This window comes from Pecten maximus, chromosome 15, assembly GCF_902652985.1.
Source record: "Pecten maximus chromosome 15, xPecMax1.1, whole genome shotgun sequence".
NCBI classification, from domain to species: Eukaryota; Metazoa; Mollusca; class Bivalvia; order Pectinida; family Pectinidae; genus Pecten; species Pecten maximus.
The window spans coordinates 25491068-25505177 of NC_047029.1; the positions used below are offsets into that span (position 1 = coordinate 25491068).

The following is a 14110-nucleotide window of genomic DNA, read 5'->3' on the forward strand; positions in this document are numbered from 1 at the left end:
AAATTATCGTAATCCAGTAAGACAATAATCTTTCAAGCATATCGATTACTATTGAATAATTTCTACTTTTTAACTCATGTGTGATCTTGTCGATATTTGGCTGCATTCAAAATTTCATCCAACTTAGTTGATATTTACTCTAGTTATTATGTTCACAATGTCCAATAATATCAATAATATCATTACAAAGGGCAATAACTCTTTAAGTTACTGTTGATGATTCCTATTTTAGAAGTTGTCTGGTTGATATTTACTCAAGTTATCGTGTTCACATAGGTATTGTTGACAGGCGGATGCAAGATGCCACAGTATATGGCATAAGCTCACCTTGGTCCTTCGGATCAGGTGCGATAAAAAAGTTAACACTTTTACACATGTACGTACTTGAGTTCAAGTGTCAAGTGCAGAAAAAAAAATACTCCAATCTATTCAGCAAGTGACATTGGTCATGTGGACATATAACATACATATATATGTCAGATGGAAATGTTAGATGTACTTGAGATGTATGACTGGTCGGTTTCAGAACCTATGCCTCCAATAATGATAATAATATACTTACATGATCAGCAGTACTGAGCCGGGACTAAGACCAGAGGAGGCATTTTGATTGCAGGCATATTTTGTTTTCAATTGGAATTTCTGGAGCGAGAACAAATAAATAACAATGACAAATGTTTATAACTGTGAGACTGAAACCTTTAGATTTGTAACCATTTTCTATATTGTAAAGTGTACTGGGGTTTTGATACCGCTACAGTATATATATTATAGTAATGAAATATTGGGCGAAAATAAAACAAATATCCAGCAATTATTTATATATATGCATTATATAAAAGGTCTAGTAAAGAATAAAGACGGTATAATCCAATATAGGTACAGGATCCTAACAAACAGATGTTCGTTAGATGCGTATTGGCAAAAAACTATTGCTAGAAATCAATAATTTGTCAAGTAGTAATAACGACAGTACAGACAAGTAAATTGTTGAATTTTTGAGGCAATCTGCCCCTTTATCAAGACACAAGACTTGTACTTGTGTCTTGATAAAAGGGCAGATTGCCTCGAAAATTCGACAATTTACTTGTTTGTACTGTCGTTATATACTATATATATATACACTGTATATATATATATATATGTATATGTGTGTATGATATACACAAAGGTTTACCTGTGTTTGTTACATAATGGTTACAAAGCATGATTGCGCAAAATTTAATAACTGCAGACTAGGCCCAACTTGGACACACACAAAACATCAGCTCAGAGTTTGTCATTGTCAACAACTGATGACCATGGCTACCTTAGAGCTGTCTCCCCAAATGAGATTTTTCTTTTGGATTTGAAAGAGTACAAACGAAAAATAACCCATATTTACATAAATAGTTACCCTCAGAGCGGGCTATTACCAACAACCTACATGAACAGTAGGCTACTGTTCATGTTAACCACCAATAACCCATATTTACATATCAAATAGTTACCCTCAGATCTAGAGCGGGCTATTACCAACAACCTACATGAACAGTAGGCTACTGTTCATTTTAACCACCAATAACCCATATTTACACAGTTACCCTCAGAGATTGTGTAAACAACTAAATGTGTATATTAACCTATATTTATAAACTATCATCATGATCAGTGCTTGTGTCTACATCTGCAGATAAACCAAAGTTATCCTTAAAACTAAGATCAACACTCAAAAACCCATATTAACAAAGTAACCCTCAAAACTTGTCATTGTCAACAACTGATAACCCATAGTTACTTTTAGATCGGATAAGTCCACAACCGAAAACCCATATATATATACATAGTAACCCTAAGAGTCTAGTAATTGCCAATACCATCTAGTGATTGCCCAATAACATACTATTCCATACTTACATAGTAACCCCCAGAGTCTAGTGATTGACAAATAACATACTATTCAATACTTACATAGTAACCCTCTGTCTAGTGATTGTCCAATAACATACTATTCCATACTTACATAGTAATAGAGTCTAGTGATTTTCCAATAACATACTATTCAATACTTACATAGTAAACCCCAAAGTCTAGTGATTGTGAAATAACACTCTATTCCATACTTACATAGTAACCCTCAGAGTCTAGTGATTGTCCAATAACATACTATTCCATATATACATGGTAACCCTCTGTCTAGTGATTGCCCAATAACATACTATTCCATACTTACATAGTAACCCTCTGTCTAGTGATTGTCCAATAACATACTATTCAATATATACATAGTAACCCCCAGAGTCTAGTGATTGACAAATAACATACTTTTCCATACTTACATAGTAACCCTCAGAGTCTAGTGATTGCCCAATAACATACTATTCCATACTTACATAGTAACCCTCTGTCTAGTGATTGTGAAATAACATACTATTCCATACTTACATAGTAACCCTTAGTCTAGTGATTGTGAAATAACATACTATTCCATACTTACATAGTAACCCTCTGTCTAGTGATTGTCCAATAACATACTATTCCATACTTACATAGTAACCCTTAGTCTAGTGATTGTGAAATAACATACTATTCCATACTTACATAGTAACCCTCTGTCTAGTGATTGTCCAATAACATACTATTCCATACTTACATAGTAACCCTCAGAATCTAGTGATTGTGAAATAACATACTATTCCATACTTACATAGTAACCCCTAGAATCTAGTGATTGCCCAGTAACATACTATTCCATACTTACATAGTAACCCCCAGAGTCTAGTGATTGCCCAATAACATACTATTCCATACTTACATAGTAACCTCCAGAGTCTAGTGATTGCCCAATAACATATTATTCCATACTTACATAGTAACCCTCATGGTCTAGTGATTGTGAAATAACATACTATTCCATACTTACATAGTAACCCCTAGAATCTAGTGATTGTCCAATAACATACTATTCCATACTTACATAGTAACCCCCAGAGTCTAGTGATTGCCCAATAACACACTATTCCATACTTACATAGTAACCCCCAGAGTCTAGTGATTGTCCAATAACATACTATTGAATACTTACATAGTAACCCTCTGTCTAGTGATTGTCCAATAACATACTATTCCATATATACATAGTAACCCTCAGTCTAGTGATTGTCCAATAACATACTATTCCATATATACATAGTAACCCTCTGTCTAGTGATTGCCCAATAACATACTATTCCATACTTACATAGTAACCCTCTGTCTAGTGATTGCCCAATAACATACTATTCTATACTTACATAGTAACCCTCTGTCTAGTGATTGTGAAATAACATAATATTCCATACCTACATAGTAATAGAGTCTAGTGATTGTCCAATAACATACTATTCCATACTTACATAGTAACCCTCAGTCTAGTGATTGCCCAATAACATACTATTCCATACTTACATAGTAACCCTCAGTCTAGTGATTGCCCAATAACATACTTTTCCATACTTACATAGTAACCCCTAGAATCTAGTGATTGTCCAATAACATACTATTCCATACTTACATAGTAACCCTCTGTCTAGTGATTGCCCAATAACATACTATTCCATACTTACATAGTAACCCTCAGAGTCTAGTGATTGCCCAATAACATACTATATTCCATACTTACATAGTAACCCCCAGAGTCTAGTGATTGCCCAATAACATATTATTCCATACTTACATAGTAACCCCCATAGTCTGGTGATTGCCCAATAACATATTATATTCCATACTTACATAGTAACCCCTAGAGTCTAGTGATTGCCCAATAACATACTATTCCATACTTACATAGTAACCTCCAGAGTCTAGTGATTGTCCAATAACACACTATTCCATACTTACATAGTAACCCTCTGTCTAGTGATTGCCCAATAACATACTATTCCATACTTACATAGTAATTAACCCTCATGGTCTAGTGATTGCCCAATAACATACTATATTCCATACTTACATAGTAACCTCCAGAGTCTAGTGATTGCCCAATAACATACTATTCCATACTTACATAGTAACCCCCACAGTCTAGTGATTGCCCAATAACATACTATTCCATACTTACATAGTAATTAACTCTCATGGTCTAGTGATTGCCCAATAACATTCTATATTCCATACTTACATAGTAACCCCTAAAGTTTAGTGATTGCCCAATAACATACTATTCCATACTTACATAGTAACCCTCTGTCTAGTGATTGTCCAATAACATACTATTCAATATATACATAGTAACCCCCAGAGTCTAGTGATTGACAAATAACATACTTTTCCATACTTACATAGTAACCCTCAGAGTCTAGTGATTGCCCAATAACATACTATTCCATACTTACATAGTAACCCTCTGTCTAGTGATTGTGAAATAACATACTATTCCATACTTACATAGTAACCCTTAGTCTAGTGATTGTGAAATAACATACTATTCCATACTTACATAGTAACCCTCTGTCTAGTGATTGTCCAATAACATACTATTCCATACTTACATAGTAACCCTCAGAATCTAGTGATTGTGAAATAACATACTATTCCATACTTACATAGTAACCCCTAGAATCTAGTGATTGCCCAATAACATACTATTCCATACTTACATAGTAACCCCCAGAGTCTAGTGATTGCCCAATAACATACTATTCCATACTTACATAGTAACCTCCAGAGTCTAGTGATTGCCCAATAACATATTATTCCATACTTACATAGTAACCCTCATGGTCTAGTGATTGTGAAATAACATACTATTCCATACTTACATAGTAACCCCTAGAATCTAGTGATTGTCCAATAACATACTATTCCATACTTACATAGTAACCCCCAGAGTCTAGTGATTGCCCAATAACACACTATTCCATACTTACATAGTAACCCCCAGAGTCTAGTGATTGTCCAATAACATACTATTGAATACTTACATAGTAACCCTCTGTCTAGTGATTGTCCAATAACATACTATTCCATATATACATAGTAACCCTCAGTCTAGTGATTGTCCAATAACATACTATTCCATATATACATAGTAACCCTCAGTCTAGTGATTGTCCAATAACATACTATTCCATATATACATAGTAACCCTCTGTCTAGTGATTGTCCAATAACATACTATTCCATACTTACATAGTAACCCCCAGAGTCTATTGATTGTCCAATAATATACTATTCCATATATACATAGTAACCCTCAGTCTAGTGATTGTCCAATAACATACTATTCCATATATACATAGTAACCCTCAGTCTAGTGGTTGTCCAATAACATACTATTCCATATATACATAGTAACCCTCTGTCTAGTGATTGCCCAATAACATACTATTCCATACTTACATAGTAACCCTCTGTCTAGTGATTGCCCAATAACATACTATTCTATACTTACATAGTAACCCTCTGTCTAGTGATTGTGAAATAACATAATATTCCATACCTACATAGTAATAGAGTCTAGTGATTGTCCAATAACACACTATTCCATACTTACAGAGTAACCCCCAGAGTCTTGTAATTGTCCAATAACATACTATTCCATACTTACATAGTAACCCTCAGAGTCTTGTAATTGTCCAATAACATACTATTCCATACTTACATAGTAACCCTCAGAGTCTAGTGATTGCCCAATAACATACTATTCCATACTTACATAGTAACCCCCAGAGTCTAGTGATTGCCCAATAACATACTATATTCCATACTTACATAGTAACCCCCAGAGTCTAGTGATTGCCCAATAACATACTATATTCCATACTTACATAGTAACCTCCAGAGTCTAGTGATTGCCCAACAACATACTATTCCATACTTACATAGTAACCCTCAGAGTCTAGTGATTGTCCAATAACATACTATTCCATACTTACATAGTAACCCTCAGTCTAGTGATTGCCCAATAACATACTATTCCATACTTACATAGTAACCCTCAGTCTAGTGATTGCCCAATAACATACTTTTCCATACTTACATAGTAACCCCTAGAATCTAGTGATTGTCCAATAACATACTATTCCATACTTACATAGTAACCCTCTGTCTAGTGATTGCCCAATAACATACTATTCCATACTTACATAGTAACCCTCAGAGTCTAGTGATTGCCCAATAACATACTATATTCCATACTTACATAGTAACCCCCAGAGTCTAGTGATTGCCCAATAACATATTATTCCATACTTACATAGTAACCCCCAGAGTCTAGTGATTGCCCAATAACATATTATATTCCATACTTACATAGTAACCCCTAGAGTCTAGTGATTGCCCAATAACATACTATTCCATACTTACATAGTAACCTCCAGAGTCTAGTGATTGTCCAATAACACACTATTCCATACTTACATAGTAACCCTCTGTCTAGTGATTGCCCAATAACATACTATTCCATACTTACATAGTAATTAACCCTCATGGTCTAGTGATTGCCCAATAACATACTATATTCCATACTTACATAGTAACCTCCAGAGTCTAGTGATTGCCCAATAACATACTATTCCATACTTACATAGTAACCCCCACAGTCTAGTGATTGCCCAATAACATACTATTCCATACTTACATAGTAATTAACTCTCATGGTCTAGTGATTGCCCAATAACATACCTTTCCATACTTACATAGTAATTAACCCTCATGGTCTAGTGATTGTCCAATAACACACTATTCCATACTTACATAGTAACCCCTAGAGTCTAGTGATTGCCCAATAACATACTATTCCATACTTACATAGTAACCCTCATGGTCTAGTGATTGCCCAATAACATACTATTCCATACTTACATAGTAATTAACCCTCAGAGTCTAGTGATTGCTCAATAACATACTATTCCATACTTACATAGTAACCCCCAGAGTCTATTGATTGTCCAATAATATACTATTCCATATATACATAGTAACCCTCAGTCTAGTGATTGTCCAATAACATACTATTCCATATATACATAGTAACCCTCAGTCTAGTGGTTGTCCAATAACATACTATTCCATATATACATAGTAACCCTCTGTCTAGTGATTGCCCAATAACATACTATTCCATACTTACATAGTAACCCTCTGTCTAGTGATTGCCCAATAACATACTATTCTATACTTACATAGTAACCCTCTGTCTAGTGATTGTGAAATAACATAATATTCCATACCTACATAGTAATAGAGTCTAGTGATTGTCCAATAACACACTATTCCATACTTACAGAGTAACCCCCAGAGTCTTGTAATTGTCCAATAACATACTATTCCATACTTACATAGTAACCCTCAGAGTCTTGTAATTGTCCAATAACATACTATTCCATACTTACATAGTAACCCTCAGAGTCTAGTGATTGCCCAATAACATACTATTCCATACTTACATAGTAACCCCCAGAGTCTAGTGATTGCCCAATAACATACTATATTCCATACTAACATAGTAACCTCCAGAGTCTAGTGATTGTCCAATAACATACTATATTCCATACTTACATAGTAACCCCCAGAGTCTAGTGATTGCCCAATAACATACTATATTCCATACTTACATAGTAACCTCCAGAGTCTAGTGATTGCCCAACAACATACTATTCCATACTTACATAGTAACCCTCAGAGTCTAGTGATTGTCCAATAACATACTATTCCATACTTACATAGTAACCCTCAGTCTAGTGATTGCCCAATAACATACTATTCCATACTTACATAGTAACCCTCAGTCTAGTGATTGCCCAATAACATACTTTTCCATACTTACATAGTAACCCCTAGAATCTAGTGATTGTCCAATAACATACTATTCCATACTTACATAGTAACCCTCTGTCTAGTGATTGCCCAATAACATACTATTCCATACTTACATAGTAACCCTCAGAGTCTAGTGATTGCCCAATAACATACTATATTCCATACTTACATAGTAACCCCCAGAGTCTAGTGATTGCCCAATAACATATTATTCCATACTTACATAGTAACCCCCAGAGTCTAGTGATTGCCCAATAACATATTATATTCCATACTTACATAGTAACCCCTAGAGTCTAGTGATTGCCCAATAACATACTATTCCATACTTACATAGTAACCTCCAGAGTCTAGTGATTGTCCAATAACACACTATTCCATACTTACATAGTAACCCTCTGTCTAGTGATTGCCCAATAACATACTATTCCATACTTACATAGTAATTAACCCTCATGGTCTAGTGATTGCCCAATAACATACTATATTCCATACTTACATAGTAACCTCCAGAGTCTAGTGATTGCCCAATAACATACTATTCCATACTTACATAGTAACCCCCACAGTCTAGTGATTGCCCAATAACATACTATTCCATACTTACATAGTAATTAACTCTCATGGTCTAGTGATTGCCCAATAACATACCTTTCCATACTTACATAGTAATTAACCCTCATGGTCTAGTGATTGTCCCACTAACACTACTATTCCATACTAATACATAGTAACCTCCTAGAGTCTAGTGATTAGCCCAATAACATACTATTCCATACTTACATAGTAACCCTCATGAGTCTAGTGATTGCCCAATAACATACTATTCCATACTTACATAGTAATTAACCCTCAGAGTCTAGTGATTGCTCAATAACATACTATTCCATACTTACATAGTAACCCCCAGAGTCTAGTGATTGTCCAATTACATACTATTCCATACTTACATAGTAACCCTTATGGTCTAGTGATTGCCCAATAACATACTATTCCATACTTACATAGGTAGTGGAATCTTTTCCTTGTTCGGTGGTAATCAGAGCAAAACTAGCCTCTTCATCAGAACAAATGACAGAAACTTGTCCAATTCTGTAAGAACAAGAGGTCCATGGGCATTAACTGCCTAAAATATATATATTTTTTTTAATTTGACCCATTTTCCCCCCTCCAATCAGCCCCTTGGGTCATTAATTCATAAGTTTGGTTGACCTTTGGCCATGAAAGGTTTCTGCGAAAATTCAAGGGTTTTGGAACGACAAACGACGACACAAAAGGTGATTAAAATATAGGTCAGTGAAGACTTTGAACTCAGCTTATAAAGATGGAGACTTTCAAGGTACACACTTAGTAATTTCAGTGATGTTCGTACCTGCTGGCAGTTTCGGTCTAAACATTCTTACAAAAATGAACCATGTGGTATAAAATAACATGTTCAAACAAGAACACCATGCATAGACATCAGAGACCATGCATGCAATCCAAATGTTTAAGAATAAAGGAAGAAAAATATCTTTTTCAAGTGTCAACCATTTAAAAAAACTGTTATTGTGCTGATATTCCACATTAAATGTATCAATAGTAATGCATGTTAGACTTTCTTCGAGGATTTTCAATATTGAGAATACATAAAGTATTCACAGAGATTCCCCGAGACTGATTAAGTTTTTATAAGGAGAATTAACAATTCAGAGACAAAAATCATTGACATTACAGCAAGGTTGACGGACATGCTGATTTATTTGACATGTAGCAATTAGAAAAGACTTCATATATCATAGACTCTGCTTGCTTTTGGGAATTTTTGCGGAAAATTCATCTTTTTTTTTTAAATTTCTTACAATGTATCAGATCTTGTTTAGGAGTGTGTCAATTTTAAACAATAATTAATCAACACAATAGCTTTATAGTAGGTATAATTAAAGATAGAATTTTTTTTTGTTGCTGTATAAAGCCAAATAATTGGCAGACATTACAAAACTCAAAAACCATCAACAAATCAGTATGTTAACACAATCCAATATTCCAAGGAACTTATATGTTTAAATTGAATTCTCTTGCATATAAATCCGCCCACAAATAAGCCTCCTTCATTTTTGCAGAATTGATGATTTTATAAGACAGGAAGCTAAAAATTGTTCACAAATAAGCCCTTTAAACTTTAACATAATAAGGAAGGGTGCTTTATTTGAGAAAAAAAATACTGTGCATACATGTGTATAATTACGTGTTTATATATAATTACCTTAACAAACATTTATTCTCCTATTTTAATATGTCTTTGAATCATTCATATATATATATTCTACTTCTATAGAGAATTATTTCATTATACACATTATCAAAAGATGTGTGTAAAAGTAACAGGAGAAAGAGAAAATGTATTGGCCAGACTGTGGTTCGAACCTGCAGGGACCCTCCAAACTCTAGATGGATCGTACTCTACCAGCTGAGCTATAGTACTGGTCACGGATGATCGACCCAGTCAAGTTCTGCTACATAAATATTGTACCTTGAAGTAGTAGCATCTTTTGCTGAGTATTCTAACTGAAGAGATCCGTCCTCAGGACTACCAGAGAATTTCACAGTTGACTGTGTACCCACAACGTATGTTGAAGGAGGAATTGACTGTGTTTCTTGACAAATCTGTAATCCAATAAAAACAAAATGAAAACAAAACTTTATTTTCTCTCATTTTTATCTAAAACAAAGTGAGAAGTATCAGCATGTATGCTTAATTAAATATGAATGAATTAGTTCAAATAACACTGTAATTATCATGGTAAATAAATATCATCAATCACAATTATGTCAATATAATTAGTTGTCTTATTATAATTAGCTACCGTGATAATTTGACTAATTATGATAAGATATTTGATCAAATTTTATAAAGCTACAACTAGTGACAGGGATATATGCTACAATGTTATATAGATTTAGTGGCATAAAACATATGATCCACATGTGATTTATTTAACAATTAAATGCTTGGTAGATTGTATTTATTGGCAAGATCAATGCAATCTGGGTGACAGATAAATAGGATGATGCCGTTAGGAATATTTACCTGTCACCCAGATTGCATTGATTTTGACAATAAATACAATCTAACAAGCGTTTAATTGTTATTTACATTAAGATATGTTAAACTTCACTTTCTCTTTGCTAAATCTGGGGTTTAAGTTCAGCTATTCCCCTGTTTGTTCAACTGAAAGAACGGCACATGTGAAATCAATTTCATTGTAGTGCTTAATTTGGTTTGCATTCAAATTGATGAGTAATATACAAAGCCTTGGTGTGACTATATGATCAACAAAGCACCAAAATGACATCATATTTACGCGATTGTTCTAAGTCGAAATCCTTGCTAGGTTTGATTCACCCGCAACACATTGCCCAACATCTTTTTTACACTGACGGAAGTGATGTCATGTGATCTGGGCTGCATTTATACGGTGATCAATACCATCTGGTTTAACACAGGAGTAATGGGAGACTGTCACACAGAATGTAAATATAGTAGAAAGAGGGATTGTTTGGAGCTTCGAACCAGGGTTTTGTTTATAATGTAGAGGTTGGGTATGTTTGTATGGTATGTGTAAAAGGAGTGCAAAAATGCATGCCAAGACCGGTTTGACCCGGGACCTGGTGTACCAATTGAGCTACCTGGTCCCCGATGATCAACCAGGTCCAGTTTTGCTCACTCTTCCCTCCCTTTTGAAGTCTTCGACCCTGAGGACCTAGAAACTCACACCCAAGGTTCGGGTATATCTCCTTGTCAAGTATTCAGCCCGTATCTCCTTGTCAAGTATTCACCCAGTATTTCCTTCTCGAATATTCACCCAGTATCTCTTTGTCAAGTATTCACCCTCTATTTCCTTGTCAAGTATTCACCCTCTATTTCCTTGTCAAGTATTCTGCCCATATCTCCTTGTCAAGTATTCACCCAGTATTTCCTTGTCAAGTATTCTCCCAGTATTTCCTTGTCGAGTATTCACCCAGTATCTCTTTGTCAAGTATTCACCCTGTATTTCCTTGTCAAGTATTCTGGCCATATCTCCTTGTCAAGTATTCACCCAGTATTTCCTTGTCGAGTATTCTCCCTGTATTTCCTTGTCGAGTATTCACCCAGTATTTCCTTGTCAAGTATTCACCCAGAATCTCCTTGTCAGGTATTCACCCCTCATCGGGACTTAAGGGAAATTTTAATGATTTTCCAGGCACTTCCAGTGTAATCGGGGATGGTTGACACCTATGCTGTGTCTGAAATGTCTTGTGTGTTCTTGTCCAGGACGAAGCCAAGCAGCTGACACTGTTTAATATGTCCCAGAAACAGCCTTTTAGGTAAGGGACCTCTTTATTCCTGTGTTTCTGTTTGTATGTCTCTTCCATATAATAAAATACATGTATATTAACTGTAAATTGTGAGTCGTTTAAAGCCATGTTTAGTTACACAAGTGATAATTCCTATAACAGATTCACTACTAATACTTACAGCTATGTCTGTAACTGAAGAATCCGCACCACATCTTTGTCCTGTAGGTATACATGGGCTGTATACATAGGTGTATCCATCACCCTTAGCTTGTAACAACCTGGAATAAAAAGACAAGAAGCCCAGAGGGCCTGCAAAGTTCACTTGAGTGAACATAACAAAAGTAATTTTCCTCTTTAAGAAAAGTGTGTGTCTCGGTCACCTAAAATGAAAGTTAACTATATATAGCTAGCTATATATATGTCAAGTAGTAATAACGACAGTACAGACAAGTAAATTGTCAAATTTTCGAGCTAGCTATATATATATATATATAAATTCTAGCACTTAGTTTCTAAATCCTACTTTTAAAGAGGATACAAAGTTCAGCTGAAGAACAATCAACATTTTGACGACAGCTTCTTTTATGTTGCATGTATCCTATGTAATATTTACTACCTGTTGAGTTTTAATCCGGGACTCGAACCCAGAACCCCCAAACACTAGATGGACACTCTAAAACACTTAAGCTATACTTGGCCACCGTTCAGTCCAGTCAAGTTCCACTACAGCAGCTTTCAGATTAACGATTTTATTAGGCCTAGACATGACATATGTAAGTTTTCCTACATGTAGTATGTACAGAACGAGTCATGTACATTTGTATAAAAGGGGCGAAAAACTAGAACGCCTTACATTTTGGCCCGTTCGTCTATTCTTGTTAAATGTTGCTATTTACGAAGAAAAAATCACGAAGTGTCTTTATACAAGCTTAACAAAACAAAAATCCAGACATCTAGAAAATGCAATTATTCAAATTCGTTCACTTAGGCCTATATTTTCGATATAGTATATAACAGTAGTAGGATACGGAATGTTACACTTTCAGTTTGACAAGCGTCGTACCTTTGCGTCCGTGTAGACAATGGAGTCAGATCGACAGTAAACGAAGGTGTTTCACATGTGCATGGGCCCTTCTTTACACAAGGTTGTACATCTGATTGCACAGGTGACGACAAGCTTATCAGTATCACTGCCCAAATTATGCTGATAACGTGAACACTCGAGTCCATGTTGACATCGGAAGTCATGTGCCTCACCATATCCGCAGTGAATAGAATGCAAGATTTTGATTGGATGTAAACCAAGTTCTTTTGATAAGTATAAACATATTATATTTCACATAATATACGTAAAAAAAGCAAAAAAAAAAAAAAAACCGGGTCAAGCCAGAGACATATATCTGTATATATGTCTCTGGTCAAGCCAAAGGCAGATGAGATGTGTGTTTTATGTCACGCCTGTTACAATGATTTTAAAAACATATTTAAAAAACGAGTTGCTTCCCCTCGTCCGATATTAATGGGTTCCCGCGTATTTTTAAGCCAAATTTTTGGGGGAAACTGGAATGCATCCTTTTGGAGCTAAGAGAAAATGATAATGTCCTATTAATCAAGATCTGGTATTGCTAACAGAACATTTACTCGTCCGTCACTCCATAGACGTGATGAAACCACCCGATCTCGGAAAAAAGATTGTCCGACTAACTAAAATCTGATCATTTCGATCGCTATTTTTCGTGAAACCGCTAGCAATTAATAGTTCTACAAAATCAAATAATATGCAAAATAAAAGGAACAGATCTGTCTGCCGAAAGTTGGATGTTTTGACAGACTGCCGGAGGCTAGTACATATTTCTACAAATGTGCACGTTGCAAATTATTTTTGTGTTTTAAATGTTTATTAGGAGGACTCTGGAATGATCTGCAGCACAATCTAAATAAGGTCAAACTATAGCTTATGAAACCTACAATGTACAATAACTTTATATTTACCGCTTATCGACCTGCTCTG

At 35.1% G+C, this 14110-nt stretch overlaps 1 protein-coding gene across 1 annotated transcript in view; it reads right to left on the reverse strand.

Annotated features, from left to right (window-relative positions):
• LOC117343334 overlaps positions 1–13387 on the reverse strand; it is a 14904-nt gene extending 1517 nt beyond the window's left edge. Inside the window, exons 1-5 of the mRNA XM_033905675.1 lie at positions 13163–13387; positions 12278–12377; positions 10292–10425; positions 8784–8871; positions 563–642 (exon numbers count right to left, since the gene is read on the reverse strand). Coding sequence (XP_033761566.1) covers positions 563–642; positions 8784–8871; positions 10292–10425; positions 12278–12377; positions 13163–13359 — 599 coding nt within the window. The 5' untranslated portion in view covers positions 13360–13387. The remainder of the gene's footprint in view (positions 1–562; positions 643–8783; positions 8872–10291; positions 10426–12277; positions 12378–13162) is intronic.
• Between the last annotated feature and the right edge of the window lie 723 nt (positions 13388–14110).